Raw genomic sequence first — 19,121 nt, 5'->3', positions numbered from 1 at the left:
GCGGAGGCTTGCAGAACGGCGGATTGGCTTATACTCGAGTCAATAACTTTTTCCAGTTTTTGGGGGTGAAATTGGGGGAGTCGGCTTATACTCGAGTCGGCTTATACTCAAGTATATACGGTAGGTAAAAGTCTATGCATACAGGATATATATGTGTTTTAATATTTTCTAGATCACTCTATTCACAAGGTTAATTCTGAGTCCTGAGATCTTGACTCTAGAGGACACTAGACTTGGTTAAAATATTCTAAGTCATAATTCCCATCTATTAGCTGTAGTAAGAAAGTACAAAGCAGAGAGGGGCACGTCTGCATTTGGGAAGCTTTTATCTTCCAAGTACCTTTCCCATGTACTCAGGTTAGCAGGAATTCAGTATGACTAGACTGTACACAAAATACATCAATTCACTGAAGTAGTTGGGTTCATATCCAGGCAAATAGCAGTAACATTAATTCTCAAAGCTAGCAAGCCTCCTACATTATTCCTACTTACTCCTCCTATTTCCATCAAACATACTTCTTTTAACATAGCAGTCACAATCTTCAAGTGACCACTTCATTTTTAAAATATGTTAAACTAGCCTGGGAATATTTCAGAACCAAGTAACAGAACAGTAATTGCTGGAATAAACATAATAAACTTATTTGCAGTAGCAGTGCAGAAGCTTCAATTAACCAGACTTCTTTTTAGCTCCTCCACTTTGAGTGTCACAAGGGAGGAAAGCTCTTAGGCCTGCATACAAAGCCTAGAATCATTAGCACAGCAGAGATGGATGGAGGAAGAAACAGCCAATGGCAAGAGTATCCACATGAATTGTTCTGCTCTCTTCAGTAACAATATATTTGAGATAATATGATCTCAAGTAAAATGTTGAAATGTATTTCTCACATTCAAACACTTAGACCCTTTAAGAACAATATACAGAAAAAGCAGCAGGACTTATGCTTTTAAAATACTGATTTATCTCTGGTTCTTTCTGCCTTAAAGCAAACAGATCTTTGTCCAGCCCCTTAGAACTACTGCTGTTTGGAAGATTTTCTCTTAATCCAAAATATCTTCTTTTCCCAAGCAATGAACAAGAAGGTTAGAGGAACATACTTTGGTTAAACCAGCTTCAGAACGGGCCTGTGATTTGAACAGTGCCAATAATTAACAATCCGGAAGAAGGAATAAAAACATCATTAACAGCATGTTTATATTTACATTTATTTTTAAAATAAAAATAAAGTAAAATTCAAGATGCAAACAATAGTTCAATGCCTTTTCCCTGCCCTTCAAACACATTAGTCTAGAGAAGAGCCAACACCCTCCAGCTGCTTTTGTTTGGAGACTTAGAAATAATTAGTTCAACATTTGCAGTATGTTCCAGGGGCTTGCTCAATCCATTCACCAGATGTTGCTCTCAGATCCATCTGGCTGCCGAAATGAATGGAAGAGCCACAATAAGCTGGCTTTGCTCTTTAACTGCAACAACAGCCACCAACTTCATGGGTCTCATAAGGATTTCAAGCCCATTAAGTTTTGGGCCCTTCTTTCTTTTCTTCTTAGTCTCTCCTAACCTCATTATTAATGCCCTTAGAAAAGATATATACACAAATATGTTTTTTCTTTCTCAAGCAAGAAAAATATGCTGTGTGTAAATAGAAAAAAGAAGCAAGACAAGTTCTGAGATTTAGGCAACTAGCTGGCATGATATAAATTGTAATCCTTTAAAATAATGATTTGTTTTAAGCACCTGAATAGTCTTCTATCTTGTTAGATTTGGCAGCTTTCCCAACTATAAATGACAAGAGTCATTAATCCTTTAATAAGTGAGTACACACATTGCTCAGTTAGTCTGTCTTTTGTATGGCAGCTTTATGTTTTTATTTTAAAATATTGAATTGTTTAGGACAGGCATGTCAAACTTGCGACGTCACGCAACGTTGTGCGATGTATCGGAGCTTTTTCCCCATTGCCGGCAATGGGGTGGGCACGGTTTCGTCGTGACGCATCCGGCCCGTGGGCTGGCAGTTTGACACCCCTGGTTTAGGATATTGTCTTGAATAGGTACCACTATGGTGGTGTGAGAAGAATCCAGAGAAGGAAATATCTTGGGAAATATTAAAAAGGCAGAATATATTTCTCCAAAGGAATAATGGAGAAGAACTTTAAAAGGCAGAAACCTCTCCCTCCACCAGCCAGAAAACTCAGCAGAAACCAGCTTTTAGAAATGCAGATGTAGTAATCCTTTCAGGAAGGTTGGGGCCAGGAAGCTAGAAGCTGATGAGATTAGGAAGACAAAGACCTCTAAAATCTACATACCCCACCCAAACTCTAAAAGACATGACCTTTGGGAACATAATAGGATTAACCCACCAATACTAAAAGGGCACACTCAGACTCAGGCCAAAGTAGATGACATAGAAAATGCAAAACCTCAAACAGGAACAGGAAACAACCTCAAGTGCCCTAGAAGGTATAAAAACCCACCACTCCCAGCAACATGTGATCAGCTTTCCCAGAGCTATGCTTCTGTCTGGCTTTGCTCTTCAATAAACTCTTTCTAAAGCAGTTTCCATTTTGTTTATTCCCAGCTTGGACTAGACCCTGATGAAGATTTTTCTTTCTATAGTGATAAGGTAACAGCACTTGGTGATGTCATGTTGGCCACATGACCATGGAAATGTCTTTGTACAGTGCTGGCTCAATAACCTTGAAACAGATATGGCACTGCCCCTTGTAGTCAGCAATTAGCGGAATAAAATCCGCAGTGAGTCCTTTATCTTTACTGCTACAAGAGTAATATATGCACAAAAATGGAAAGACTGACAAATATCCGTTATGAAGGAATAGAAGACAACTAAACTAGACTAGACTAAAGTAGTCTAAATGACAAAATTAACTTTTTGGATTAGAAAAAGATGAATGACTACATGTATTGGTGACTGGAAACCTTTATGGACTTTTTTTCTGGAAAAAAAAGAAAAATAAAATTGTGATTTGAGATTGAAGATTAAAACGGGTAGTTTATGGAAAAAAGGAAAGTATAGCGTAATTTTAGAGAAGAGGGTAAAATATAAATGAACTTATAACTATTCACAAATGAACAGAAGCTACTTCTTAATCTTTTCCTTTTTTTCTATTTTGTTCTTACTATTTTTCCTTATTTCTTTTGTTTCTTTTCTAATGTTTGCATAGATATACATATCTGTTGTATATAGTTTCTGAATATATACACAGGCCTGTTCTGAATACTATATTAGTATTTAAAAGTATGGCATTTGCTGAGTGCCAGTTTGGAGTATTGGAGAAGGTGCTGACTAGAAACAAGGAGACTTGAGTTATGTAGTCCCATTTTAGGCATAAAAGCTGACTAGGTAACTTTGGGCCCCTCATCACAATTCACTTCACAAGGTTATTGTTGTAGAGGAAATAGGAGGCAGATATTTTTGCCATGCTGAGTTGATAGTTAAATAAAAAAGACAGGCTAAAAATTTAATAATATACCCTTCTTAAGTTATCTCTAAGTTTTCATTTTGACCAGGAATGCAAAGGTTAAGGATAACTCAGATGAAGAAGTTGCCAATCATTACCCTTTTTGATTAAGCAGAGAATAAACCTTCCCATTATTAAGCTTAATAATGAATTGAGCTAGTGAAATCAAATCCATCTCCAGATTAATTCCACTCACACACTTTTCTGTCAGCGTTCCACCCTGCAGTTATCATCATTGTTTTATTCTTGGCATAGCTATGGTTCCAAAATGAGTTTTCCTCTAAGAATCTGCATTGCACTAAAATAATGTAAAGAGACCAACTGGATACAATTGCCCCTTGATGTCTCCTGCAGATATATGGTCTGTGTGGAGTGATTTTGTCATGCTTCTCCCAGGAATAGGTAAACATCTAGGTTTTTCAGACTTAGATCCCTTATTCCAGGGCTTTTCAACCAGTGGTACGGGTACCACCTGTGGTACATTGGCACCTGGCAGGTGGTACGCGACCATCCTAGAAAAGTGGTAGTGGGAGAGAGGAATGAGCTGAACCAGTGGCAGCAGCACCGTACAAGCCTGAGTGAGAGACAGCTGGAGCTGCAGGACTGTCAGGGCTCAGTGGAAGCGCCAGGATCAGCGCCAGGCTCTAGCTGGAGCTCGGCGCTGATCCTGACGCTTCTGAGCCCAGAAGAAGCACCAATCAGCTGGAATATTGCAGCTTCTCCAGTGTCTTGTGACTTACATTCAGATGCTTGGCAACTGATTCATATTTATGACGGTCACAGTGTCCCAGGGTCATGTGAAGTGACCAAAACCTGCTGCAACCACCGAGCAAAGGGGGGGGGGGAATAAAAAACAAACACCCCCCCACCCCACCCCCACTGCCAATCCTCAACAGAAATGCTCACAACAATGAAAACCTCAGACAGGAGGAAGAGTGCCCCCAGCTGGGCAGGCAGGTGTCTTGCTCGGCTGTGGCTTGGGGGGCACTATTTCCAATGCCATTGTAACTTCAAACAGTCACTAAGCAAACTGTTGTAAGTCGAGGACTACCTGTTCTTCATCACTTTTTCCTTTTTTTTTTTGGTCATCAAGTGTTTGACACCTTGCTGATGACTGAGTGACTAGGATGTTGCCATATCCTAAAAGTGGTACAATAGGTGAAAAGGTTGAAAAGCCCTGGCTTATTCATCACCTTCACGATTGAAGGCTCACAGACCCACTTAGGTGATGATGTTACTTAGTCACGTAATCAAATGTCTGCAGGCAATCATCCAAGCTCGGAGAGCACAAGGACCTCACAGTTCAACCCTGAATTACAGATATTCTCCTCTATTAATATGTTTACTATATGAACAGCAGATGTCATTTCTCGGAAGAAAAACATGTGTCTCCAAATTTCTTGTCATTGTTTTTTCTTGATCTTTCTCCTTAGCCAAACAACACTTTCATCGGTTTAAAATGCCCCAAATAAGACACCACCTCACTTGCATCATATTACTAAGACTCCAGGAGGCACAAAGAAAAAAAAAACTGTGGGTGGAGACCACATTCAACCAAGTACCCGATTAGTTCCATTACACTCCTATTGTTCTTCCATTTTCAGCAGTGTAAACTTGCTGGGCTCCAGAGTATGCAAATAAGTACTCGGGAGCAGGGAAAATGCATTATGGAAACTGCCGATTCTTAGCTTAGCATTTTCCAGTATCCAGTTTCCTCATAACACTTAATTGCCAGGAAGTCAACAAACATTATTCTCATTAGTCAACAAACAAGCAAGGCATAAAAGTGCTTTATACTGTGCTCCTTCTGAAAGCTTGTATCTGTTGCTACCCTACTGGAAATGGAAAATATGTCTGCCTAGCTCAGACATGTCAAACACAAGGCCCGGGGGCCAGATCCAGCCCGCGAAGTGGTTTCACGTGGCCCGCAAAGCCATCCTGGAAACAGTGAGGGAACGGCCCCCACTGCCTTGGCCCTGGCCCAGAGACCCTCCTTCTGCCAGAGACCCTCAGATCTGTCCCACTCCTGCCCAGGCCCCCATAGGCACCCTTGATGCGAACGATGTAGACCTGGCCACGCCCACCCAGGCCATACGCACTCTAGCCACGCCCACCCAGTAGGCCACGCCCACCCTGGCCACGCCCACCCGCCCCCCTGAGGGCAACTGCAATGCTGATGCGGCCCTCAGTGAAATTGAGTTTGACACCCCTGGCCTAGCTAGAGAAAGGGCAAAATTTCAATCATTTGAATATCTCTTTTGCAGTATGGCAGTATTTTTTTTATCCTCAGCAACGTGAAGATGTGAGCCAGCAAGGACACAGCCAGCTGTGGAATTCTGGGAGTTGAAACCTACAAGTCAAGTTGCTGAAGTTCAGAAATGTATTTTTTTTTTAAAAAAAATAATAACATGCGTTATTACTTCCATCCAGATTATATTAGTTTTCACATCCAGGTATACCAATCTCTACACAACTGTGGTTATTATCACAGAGCACTAAATGAATTATAAAATTGAAGGGACCTCTGATGTCCCTTCCAACTCTCTTATTCTGTTATCTCATCAGAGTAGCAATAATATGTACCAACCAACTTTACACACCAAGGGGATCAGGTAAAAGGATTAAGGGAAATTAACAATAGAGAACCAAAGAGATTTCAGTAAGAAATGTAATGCAAACACATTCAGAGCAAAGTTGAATAAAATAAGGACTATTTCCCCAACATCACATAGTTGAAGGTTTCAAACTGGGGGTGGGTGTCATTGAGGTACAAAATAGTTTGGACCAGCAAATAACCAATACTTGCACTGTAGGAAGATTGCTGGAAAGAAAACATAAAAGTTCAACTAGTGAGCTGCTAAAGAATCCACAGTATGAATATAGTTTTTCTTCTAACATGGACATGTAGAGTTCATTTGGAGTTCAGAATTTAAAGATAACATCAGAAAATGATGCACACTAAAAAGTATCAGTCACACTTTCCCAAAGCAGACACCAGATTAAAAGTGGAAATCAAAGGGAATGCCTAATAAAAGTATCCTGAAATACTAATGAAAAGGAAGAGAAAAGTACCTATCTGTTTACATTCCTGGACACTACTGTCTAGATTCTGTAAGACAAAGCAACTTTGGAAAATAAGGACATCTGCAATAAATATTATGCCAGTTACCGTAATATAAACATACATTCAGAACTTCCATACAGAAATTCCAATGAAGGAGTCATATCAATATAAATAATTACGTAAGTTCAATTTGTGCAAACCTTATCCCCATAAAATATCTAACACATCCTTCATCAAATGCAATTATGTTTCCTTACTTTGTCTTGTTGAAGACATCCCAAAACAACAATACCAATGACTGGACCTTAAACTTTATTTCTTTTACCCATCTATAAACACATCCCTAAAATCTGAGAAGCTTCATCAATTGCTGTCAATTTCTTTTGTTCAATCTCCCATTTCCGTCCCCAGCAATATTATAAAAGAGTCTGTCATGTTGAGGTAACAACCAAGGGCACATTCTTAAGCGATCATCTGGAACAGCCAAAATTAGTAAATAGACTACAAACTTACTTGAATTGATGGTGTTCTCGGGAGCTACGAATCTTGGAAGAAAATCTTTCTGCTAATTTTTCCAGATTCCTGGAATATTCCAGTTCAATCTCAGCCTTTCTACGGAAGAACTCCTGAAGATCTTGCAAAAGTTGCAATCGGGATTCAGACTGTTGTTCTAGGCATTTGAACTGCTCCACCAACTGGGTACGAATTTCTGCAACCAACAAACAAAGAAGAAAAAGAATTTATGAATACCTAAGAACAACACTGACATGTATTCAATTTAGCTTATTTTATGCCAAAAACAGAGCAAACCACATCAAGTTGCAGTGTAGGAGCCATAGAAATACAGGTAGTCCTCAACTTATGACCACAACTGAGCCCAAAATTTCCCTTGCTAAGCAAGACAGTTGTTAAGTGAGTTTTGCCCCATTTTGCGACTTTTCTTCCCACAGTTGTTAAGTGAATCACTGCAGTTGATAAGTTAGTAAAAGTATTGTTAAGTGAATCTGGCTTCCCCATAGACTTTCCTTATCAGGAGATCCCAAAAGGTGATCACATAACCCTGGGACATTGCAACCATCAAAAACATGCCAGTTGCCAAGCATCTGAAGAATTTGTGTTGTATTGTTTGCATGAAAAACGGTCATAACTCACCATTTCCAGTGCCTTGTAACTTTGAATGGTCACTAAATTGATAGTTTTAAGTCAAAGACTACCTATATTGAGCGTTCTCTGTACAAGAACAACGATCTGTGATTATTTATTCTGTAAAAATGGCTGGTTTTGCTCAAACATTATGGAGTATATAAAGAAGAATCAGAGTGTCATATCAGGGGTCCCCAACCCCCGGTCCGTGAACCAATATCTGGCCGCAGCATGCCAGCAAACAGTCCATGCGAACATCTACGGGATGTAGGCAGTACATAAAATCACGCTCCCTCCGGTCCACAGGAAAAACCTCTCTCCACGGAACCGGTCCCTGGTGCTCAAAAGGTTGGGGACCTCTGCATTATATGGAACAAAACACAAAGCGATAGCAAAACATCTTATAAACCTAAATAATCTGATTCTTATTAATTTACAGATCTCTTGTACTTATATCATAATAGGTCAGGTAGCTAGACAAAGGAAAATGATTTTGCCCTGCAGTTGTCCCATGGTTGCAAATTAAGTCTTCTCTCTGTTTCTCAGACTACCCTTTGTAGGCCTCTGGCTTACCTCCTCCTAGAGCAGACATGTCAAACTCGCGACGTCACGTGACGTCGTGCAACGTATCGGGATGGTTTTGCCATTACCGGCAATGGGGTGGGCGCGGCTTCCAGATGACGTGTCCGGCCCACGGGCCGGCAGTTTGACACCTCTGTCCTAGAGCCTTCTCCAAGGAATTTCTGTGTGCATAATCTTTATTACATGTTCATGCAGGACCTGTTACCTCTGACTGGTCCTTTTGCTTATCCACAGACTGGTCATCACAAGTGCAGGATCCTGATGTCTGTTTCAACAGGCTTTGCATAACATTTTTGTGAAACATTTCTTTTTCTTCTGAGAATGTTCCCTTTGTCACTGTTTTGACATTCATTTCCCATAATGTGTGAGACAGAGCCTTGTTAACATTCCCTCCTATCACTTTCCCAGCTTTCTTGATATTCTTTGCCTGGCCTTGTTGATCATCTTGCCCTATTCTGGTTCTCATCCCTGGATTCAGCCTTGCTCTTGTTATTCACTTCTGTCATTTTTGTGTGCTCTGTAGGATTTTCCCAGCCTCATTTCAACCCCTTTAAAATTTTATCCTCCACTCACACGTTAAAGTGGCTACATTCAAATCGATGCTTTTCATTATAGCCAGTTGCGATATATGTAATAAAATACAAATGCTAACATAAAATGTAATAGCCTTATACCAAAACAGGTTTCCCTATATCTGCACAAAAGCTGACCTCGCGTTTTCTCTTATATTGTGCATGCCCAGATGAGCATGAATGAGTAGAATACATAATTAAATAGACTGACTTCACATAAATACATAAATACACAATTGGATTGACTTTAAAATATTCACGCTGAATAATGTTCCCTTCCTGCTCTGATAGGAAAAGAATAATTGGGCTAGGATTGAAGTATGTATAGTGGAATTAGAGGGAGAAAGCATTTTCATTGCCTTGAAAAGCAGAATGAACCGACAGAAAATCTCTCCTGAATGTGTGATATATTAAAACAACCTGTCCTGCTCTCTCTTTTGATATAGAGCAGGGGTGTCAAACTGCCTGCCTGCGGGCCAGTTTGCATCATGCGGAGGCCGCGCCCACCCCAGCTCCAGCAATGCAAAAAAAGTTGTGATACTTCACGTGATGCGGCGAGTTTGACACCCGTGATATAGAGGGTTGCAAAATTAATAAAAGCCATGCAGTCAAGCCATCTGTGTTCACAGGGCTTCCAATATTTTTTTACAATGCTATAATATAATTCACAATTATCATGTCAAAGGAGAAAACAATGGAAAAACACTTTTCTAGAGGAAGAAATGGCAGAATGAAGACAGCTCCACAAAAAAGACAGCTCCACAACAATCTTGGCGAAGAATAAAGAAGCAGTGAGTAGACAGTTTCTTTAAACCTCTTTGGGAAAGGAGAGGATGGGAGATCACCCACAAGTTACTCCTTGCAAGGAGACCATAAAACTATGGTCTCCAGCAGATTTTGAGCACTGGAGATGAGGGAACAGCCATTTTGCTAAACCGGAATTGACACCTTTAAAAGGACACTAATTTCACATACTTCCTTTTCTAAACAGATTTGGAAATTGTTTATTAACTATTTTTCAGTCATTAGAACCGTTGGATCAACACATCTGAAAACACTGGGTGAATCTGCCTTCAATCCTTAAGGAAAGAAAAATTTAATTACAAGCTTAAGTACCTAAAAACTGAAATAAATAGCAAAAAGCTAATGGAAACTTTGTTTTTTAATTATAAAAAGTTATAAATAGGTTGGGAGTTCATATAAATTATGAGTCTCTCTTGTGAGGGAGGTGGACACTTTCTAAAAAAAGAGAGAGAGAAGCTGAAAGAAGATTTTGGAATTGATTATAAAGAATCCTTTCTATGGGAAAGTTGGCTTGCTTTGACTTTTTTTCTGAGACGTAAAAATTGGACACTAGAGGAAACTACAGATTATTTATTTAATCAATTTATATAGCAACCCATATCCCAAGCAAGTTTATTTTTAACGAAAGGAGAATACATAAATTTGGTTAACGGCTACAGAATTACACAAAATACTACAACATTGGAAATACTAAGGTATAGCTTTGAAAAATGGAATTGGAAATTAATATCAACTATGTCAATAGTGATGTTAGTTTCTATGGATACACTGTGTCCATAGATGTTTTAGAAGAAATGGAAGAAGAGGAATAAGTGTTATCTAACAAGAAAGAGGAGCTGTGACTGAAAGTGGATGACAGGGTACAAAAATGACATTAAAAAGTTGTTTTATTAGATATACAAAAGAAATTAGTTGATGCTTTAAAAGTCAAAAGGAATTACAAATAATAAACCAAGACAGGGATCTGAATAATTGTTTACATTAAATTTACCCAAGAGTTTGATAAAGCTTGGATAAATCTTGTGAGAAGAGATAAAAAAAAGAAATGAAAAGAAATCAAGTTCTAGGACATTACTTGAATAGACAAAAGATTAAGGCTGTCAGAAGTAAAAGGAAGGAATATGAAATTGGTTTCTTTGATTAAAGAAACCAATATATATTAAAATAGATATGTTGCCATTTTTGACAATCCTTAATGGACTTTTGCTGACACGGACTAAAATGGCAATGCTTTATGGATAAGTTTATATATAAGAGATTGGACATAGTTTGAGGGGATTATTGGTTGTTAATTAAAGTTATTAAAATTGTTTATACTTGTGATGAAAGTTGGGAGTAACTTTTTTATTTCTTTTCTTTTCAATTGTACTATTCTTTCATTTCTTTGCATTCTCTACATGTTATTCTTTGTCTGTCTGTCTGTCTGTCTGTCTGTCTGTCTATCATCTATCTATCTATCTATCTATCTATCTATCTATCTATCTATCTATCTATCTATCTATCTATCTATCTTCTAATGGGTGGAAGCTCATTAAAGACAGATCCAACCTGGAACTAGGGAGAAACTTCCTGACAGCAAGAACAATTAGCCAATGGAACAGTTTGTCTCCAGGAATTGTGCATGAATCATCACTGAAGGTTTTCAAGAAAAGATTGGGATGGTATAAACGGTCTTCTGCAGGGGATTGAACTAGAAAACCTTCAAGGGCCTTTCCAGCCCTATGATTCTAGGATTATTTTTTTAGTTTGTATTAATCTTTATTATTGCAATTATTTATTTATATATCAATCAAATTTATACACCTGCTCATCTCACCAAAGCTGACTCTGGAAGAACAATATGAACAATAATTAAAAACGAAAGTTGTACGATATATATATCCAACCTTATTAATAAATATCATAAAAGTGAAAATACAAACCCTAGGAGAGGGAGGATAAAAATGGTCACTTCAACAATGGAGCCATCTGAGCAGGTCCCCGTCATCTGGGAACCCCAGGCCTGACAACATAGCCAAGGCCTGAAGGGCTTTTCAGAATACCAAAAGAGATGGAGCTAGTCTAATTTCGGAGGGAAGAATAAGATACACAAAGACGGTACATCTTTTGGGACCCATCAATAAAGTTCCTTGGCCAATGATGCCTACTCTGCCAGGATTAGTTGGATCTATGCCATGAAGGGCTTTAAAGATTAAAATCAGCATAACTGCAATTGAACCTGGAAGCAAACGGGCAACAAATGCAAATTCATGGAGCAGAGTTATGATGCACAATTCTAGAAATTCACCTAGCTGCCTGCGCTACTGTATTCTGTACCAAGTGAAGTTTCCAGATACTGTATAATTTATAAATTAAGTTATAATCTTTAATAAAAAAAATTAAAAAGGGGGGGACCTTGTTCTCCACTGCCCCCATTGTCTGTGAGCTGCCACTGAGGACAGAGCCTTTCTTCTGCTTCACGGCAGAGTGTGTGGTTAGCCAACCTCTCTTAGCACTGGCTACCACACTAAATAAAAGCTCTCTAATGCTTCTATGTAGAAGAGCCCCCCACCTCTGCGAAATGGCTACTCTGCCACTCATGGGTAGCAGATGTGGAAGAGATAAATCATGTAATTTGAAGGCATTGTACGGAAAGCAATTTTCTATGTTTCCACTTAGAGCAGGGTGCTGGAGGGTAAGAAAACACTTACAGGTCCAAGTCCTGAATGTTTCAGGACTCTTGCTTCAATTTTGCTTTTCAACAAATAAACATGCATCCTGCACAGACTGTGCTGGGTCTAGCAGCATCCCATGCTGATGTGCTAACTGTTTGCAAGTTGTGTTTAACAGGAACTAAACATTTATATCAGTTTTACTGTTCCTATTTTCCAGATCTCTATACTTTGACTCATCTTTAAAAGTTAACCTGTAATAGTCCGCAGACTCAATCTCAAGCTTAGATTCCTATTCGTGTCAGAGGCACAGTTTAAGTCACTTCCAGGTTGAAAGGATTAGCCGGTGACATCACTGTCACCCGGGGGATGCCCAGGGGGGCTCATTCAGGTCCCCGTCAAGGAGCTGGAGCGAAGGATGGGAGCTCAGCCTGCTGTGCAGAAGGGTCACGAATACAGGCTTGCATCCTAAACACATGAACCACCATGCTCCTTCAAGCTTCTGTGAACTGGGACTACCGTACCTCTTTTCCTACTTTCTCCCATCTTGTTTCTGCTCTATTCCCTCCCATACATTTAGAACCAAACATTTCAGGATACAATGTAGTAACATGCATCCAAGGCAGTTTTTCACAGGAGATAAATGTTCTTTCACAGGCTGATGTGCATCAGGAACTAGCTGTATATCTAATATTATCTTTCACTGTGCTACACCCTCTTTAGCAAATCAAGTCATCTTACATGATATATCATCTTGTGCATCAAGAGGAAGGAATCGCTTCCTTTGACATTTTTCTGTGGTTGCTTTGACACACCCGCAACTTCCCCTTTCTCGGTCCCCCTTCTAATCCTCTTACATGATGAGAAGAAGCTGCAAATCTCTTAACATGGGATTGATTCCTGGAAGCCAAGCAAAGCCACAAAGGGGGAAATTAACCTTAGCTTCTACAAATAATTGGCGTCTAACCACTACAGGAGCACTATACTCCTTTCCAATGTTGACTAAGAAAAAACCTGCTCACATACTTAAGCTGAACATTTGCAATGTTTAGATATTAATTCATTATTTTATAAATGAAGAACAAGAAAGGGACTGTTCTGGCTTTTAAAAGTTAGCCACTAGGTACACAAATGAAGAGATCTAGGTGGTAAGAAAAGAACAAACATGAATCCAGAGCAAAAAACATACTGATAGGATGCCCACTAGGGTTATTGCAGTTTGAAAAAATATCACTGTGCTTGCTTCATGGTGGATTTGTCTTTTGCTTATATCAAACTTTAGGGTTTCTCTTTTTCTTATGTCAACCTACTCTACATTTACAAATATGTATGCAAATATGAACTTAAAATTTCCTGCCTGGGCTAGAAATTCTTGGAACTACCATCCAATATCATACCAACTTGGACAAGACTGTCTTATATCAGCATATGAAATTGCTTCATCTAGAGTTCACTGTTCTGTTGTAACAAATGTCAGGCAAACATTTCACTGCTTAGAGATCCTTCTTCATATCTGGCTCCATACATGACACATCAATCTGCCCAAAATTTCAGATCTTCTTCTGAAATTGAGTAGGGACTAGGCAAAGCTACTCAGTAGTGGCAACTTGCACAAGAAATATGTCTTGCAATAATCTATATGGAACTGCCCCTCCAGAGCACCTGGAAGCTACAGCTGGCTCAGAATCCAGTCCTGCAGGCACTTTTTGCATTTCTCTTTATGCCCATGTAATACTACTACTCAGCATAATGATCCAAGGTGGCACAGTGGTTAGAATGCAGTATTGCAGGCTAATTCTACCAACTGACAGCAGTTCGATCCTGACCAGCTCAAGGTTGATTCAGCCTTCCATCCTTCCAAGGTTGGTAAAATGTGGATCCAAATTGTTGGGGGCAATAGGATGACTCTGTAAACCACTTAGAGGGGGCTGCAAAGTACTAGGAAGTGGTATGTAAGTCTAAGTGCTATTGCTATTTGTTGGACCACCTCGAGTAAAGGATGGCTAATACTTCAAAGAAACACATTCCATCACTTAGTTACAAATCCAATTGGGGATCCATTTGATAGTTGTAATGAGTTCAGATCATAGGCTGTTCTTGGAAAAGGTATATACCAAAGAAATCATAAGAAAACATACATGCAAATGCATTACAGTTAATATGCTGAAATTAGTAGCCTGCATCTCAAATCAATATATTCAATTTCATCAGCCCTATTAACTCTATTTTTTTAATTGCTACTAATAAAAGTTCTATAAATAATGCATTTATTGTTAAAAATCTAGCATGCTAACATTCCTCAATACTGCAGATCAGTGGTATCCATCAGGTGTGTGTCAATTATAAATTAAAAGGAACAGATAAAAATATGATTTAACCAAACGTTATAAAACTGATCTTATAATTCAAGGATAAATGTTTTTATTAAATTGCCCTTTTAATAAATGTTCTTATTCAATTAGTTTTACTGATTCAATAATTTCATGTCATTATATATCATCAATGCATGTAATTGGAGAAAATCTCCCATAAACTCAGTAAGGTTGATTTATGACAATTCACTTATTTACTTTATTTTTACTTTGCTACAATCCAGAGACTTTCAGTAGCTTATATAGCTTATAAAAACCAAGTGAAATATCTATTGCACAACACCATAAAAACCGTTGTGCAATATTAACCAAAATCAACCAATGAAAACAGAATATGGCATGATAAAATCAGTAAAAGACTCTTTGGAGCAGTTGTATCTTTAAAAGCTTCTGAAACATGAACACAGATGGGGGCGAACCTGATCTCTGCCAGGAAACCACTGCACAACGTTGACACTGTCACAGAAAAGCAGTGACTTCTCATTTCAGCCCCCCTGGGACTGGTACCTGTTTCCCTCCCTTGAACTAATTGGTCAGGTCAGCATTTGTTGGAGTTCCAATCCTTGTGGCAAGCCATAAAGAGCTTTAGAGATTAAAATCAGAACCTTAAATTGTACCAAGAAACCAGCCCGCAACCAATGATATACTGAGTCTTAAGCAACCTGACACCATCACATCACCTTTGCCCTTATTCCTTGTTCTTACTGTGATCATCAGGGACTATGTGCACCAAGAGCTGCTGAATGTCTTTAGGAACGGCTCTCAGGGAGGCCTTCTGTTGGGATAAGGGAGATGACCTTGACAGAGATACACAAACCCATTGCCAAGGCAACAACGGATAAAACAATTTTGTTAAGCCAGCAATGTCCAGACAACATTTGGAAGTGGCTAATGCAGACTCCTCCCTAATTGGAGGAGGAGGAGGAGGAGGAGGAGGAGGACGAGGACGAGGAGGAGGACAAGGAGGAGGACGAGGAGGAGATATAGCACAGACTGGTAAGCTTTTATAGCCAATCTCAACAAATGTCGTTTTAACATGTCTATGAAATTCATTTCTTGGTCTGATTTAATGGGTCTGATACTTTCTCTGTGGGGGCACCTGCAGTCCAGAACACTCTTTCCTTGAAATTCAGAAGGTAGTTTTTGAACATTCACCTCTTCACCCATCCTCCCTAGAAGGAGTATTGGAAGAATGCTTTGGGGGGGTTTTCCTCTTACTTTGCAATAACATGTTTTACTGATTTTGTGTACATGTACTATAACTATAGGGACGCAGTGGCTCAGTGGGTTAGGACGCTGAGCTTGTCGATCAGATGGTCAGCAGTTTGGTGGGTCAAATCCCGAGTGCCGCATAACAGAGTGAGCGCCTGTTACTCGTCCCAGCTTCTGCCAACGTAGCAGTTCGAAAGCATGTAAAAATGCAAGTAGAAAAATAGGGACCACTACGGTGGGAAGGTAACAGTGTTCCGTGTGCCTTTGGTGTCTAGTCATGCCGGCCACATGACCACGGAGATGTCCTCGGACAAGCGCTGGCTCTTCGGCTTTGAAACGGAGATGAGCACCGGCCCCTAGAGTTGGAAACGACTAGCACGCATGTGCAGGGGAACCTTTACCTTTACCTTTACCTTACTATAACTATGCATAGAAAAGACTACAGAAAAAATAATCTCATTATAGCATTTGTTAGGGTAAATACTGCTGAATAAATGGAAAAGCAGATAGTCATTTGCCAGGTCAAAACTTCAGTATGAAAATTGGTACTAGTCATATAGGCTCCCCTCAACTGTATGAAAATTTTCATGGTTGAGTGTGCCAAGGCACCCCTCTCCTTTCCCTCCCTTTCCTCTAGAGTTTTGCCTTCCCTTGTGTCAGAGTGACCTGCTAATGAGAAACATGCATCAATCATGATGGTATAAAAAGAAAATGTGGGCCTGCTATGACTACCCCAGCACCATTCCTTATTTACTGTACGTAATTCCACTTTGGAACAGATTAAACTCTACCTTGTGTTCCTTTCCTTTGCCTCACTTCACTCTCAGGAGTCTGTGGTAATTTATGAGCAGTCCAAAGACCTGAATTGATTACTTTGTGTTAAGGAAAGTCATTGACAAGGAATATTGGGCATTTGGAAATATGTCCCTTGTCCTTTTCCGGGCTCCTAAATTCTGGACCTCATGACTTGTAAAGCTATCACTTTTCTGGCACACCATAGCGGAGAACTACACGTCAGTGCTGTGAGCCACTAGAGAAAGAGAGGTGGCTTGAGAAAAATGACAAGGCCTAGATACAACTAAATATTTTAGATCCCACAGAAAGAGAAAGGTGGTAGCAGCAATGGATGCTAGTTAACGATTAGACAGCTACAAATACACTGATAAAACTAAAGAGGCACTCTTGAAGAAACTACATGACAATAGTTAACGAAACATGATATAAACCCAGGGCAGAAAGAAAATATTAGAAAGAAAGTCAAGTTAGCTCTAACTTAACTCTCTTGAATATAAGAGGGAAGGAGGGAAAACATGTTTAAGCTTCTGGGATTCTGTTATCCAGCTGGTCTCAGCCACATAAGAGTTCCAGTATTTTCTGTGCAAAACTCCATAGATAAAAAGTATACAATGAGTAGCTGTTGTGTGAATTTGAAGTGGGAAAAACTATTTTTAGTCTAAAATTCCAATTGAAGGCAAGAGAAGGCTGATGAAAACCTGGAGGGAGATCTAGATAAAGATAGATCTGGTGATCAAATGGAAACGCTTGAATTGACGGGCATTCTGAGACTATTTTAAACTGTAAGTAGAGATCAGGCTTCACTTAGCCAAAATGCCATCTGAGGATGAGAACAGCATATAATGCAGAGGGCAGGGGAGGAACAGAGAACCCTAAATTTGCAGAATTTTTTTAAAAAAATGATGGAGGAAAAATTTTAAGGAGAGGAACCCAAAAAAAGCTGAATGCTGGAAATCAAACACAGCTGAATGCAGTGATCATGGAATGTCAATAAACCATGGGGGAACAGTACAAACCTAAACAGCAGCATTATACATGGCAACCATTTAATGCAAATCCCACTCCCTTTTTCTTAACTTGCAAACTTCCACATACAGTTGTGTGTTTGGCATCCTGTGATTCATCTGACAATCACTCCTTATTTTTCTGCCAACAGCCAGCTGAAAAATGATAGGGGAAGTTACCATATTTCCCCTCCAAAAATCCAGTGGGATCCAATTTGTTGAAAAAGCTTTGAAAAATAATATCCACTTCCAAGCATACCTACAGTATCCCCACACATAGCAGCTCTTTTGAAAGATCTGACTTTAACCAACAGAGTAAAAAAAACTGCGGATTGCTAACAGCCCTTTTCCTCTAACCTTGCAATTCAGCTTTTATCTCCAAAGCTCCCTAATGTATTTGGGCATTTGAAATGACATGATTTCCAAGAGATTTCCCCTTGAAAATATCCAGTGTTTAATAACCATCATCGACGCAGTGATGCTATCTATCATTTTATATAAAACTAGGCCAATGAGAAGTTAAAACAAGGAACGGGTTGCAGAGTAGGTCATCCAAGGGGTATAAAAACAACAATATAATATATTTTTCTTCAAGTGCTCAGTAATTCAAGTCCTTTTTTAGCAGTGACTTCTAAACTGCAAGTGAGAAAAGATCAGCATTTTGAAGAATGTAGCCATTGAAGGGAGGCAGAACTGGCAGTTTCCATCCAAGCTTCTCTGGAATCAATCAAAGAATTTCTGCTGAGCCCAGCTTCATTTCCAGATATATTACACAGACAATGTTAATACAAAGGAAGCTGTTTTCTTCCAAAGTAGGGGCGAAATGTTAACTTAGGAAAAGCCCACGGTATGTGAGTCATAATGTACCAAGCAACAAGGAATGATAGATCAATGGACACGATTAGTTGCAGTCAGAAGCTGTAACTTAGAGGGAAGATAACACTATCATTGGCTACTAGTTAGAATAGATTTCAATGTAATCTTCACAACCAGAGGGAGTTAGCAATGTTCATGTTAATAGCAATGCTAGCCCAGCCTTAGGCATGAAAGCTAGCTGGGTGACCTTGGGCCAGTCACTCTCAGCCCAAATCATCTCACAAGGGTGGTGCTGTGAGGAAAACAAAAGGAGAAAGGAATATTATGTTTGTTTATTGCCTTGAGTTACTTATAAAGTAATAAAGGTGGAATAAAAATCTAATACATCAATAAATAATAAGCTGTTGCAGAGAACAATAGGCAGGTGCAATGGCATTCTGCCTGAAGGAGCTTCCCAAGAAGCAATTCATGGCCAAAGTGGGTTGTGAACTAAACAGACTTCTACTATGATCCAGCACGCCAATTACTATAGTCTCATCTTTAAAAAAAAACAACAACTACAATGCAGAGAACTCTTTCTTCCAGAGCAAAATCACTCTCTGGCTGAAGAAGCAGCTTATTTCCTCTTT

General features: G+C 39.3%; 1 protein-coding gene across 1 annotated transcript in view; it reads right to left on the bottom strand.

Annotated features, from left to right (window-relative positions):
* SRGAP3 (SLIT-ROBO Rho GTPase activating protein 3) overlaps positions 1–19,121 on the bottom strand; it is a 207,545-nt gene that overhangs the window by 105,493 nt on the left and 82,931 nt on the right. The window contains exon 2 of the mRNA XM_081318099.1: positions 7,055–7,250. Coding sequence (XP_081174225.1) covers positions 7,055–7,250 — 196 coding nt within the window. The remainder of the gene's footprint in view (positions 1–7,054; positions 7,251–19,121) is intronic.

Source organism: Vipera berus, assembly GCF_964194415.1.
Source record: "Vipera berus genome assembly, chromosome: 2".
In the NCBI taxonomy this organism is placed as follows: Eukaryota; Metazoa; Chordata; class Lepidosauria; order Squamata; family Viperidae; genus Vipera; species Vipera berus.
The sequence above is the reverse complement of the archived record's forward strand: the minus strand, read 5'-3'. Positions and strand labels throughout refer to the sequence as shown.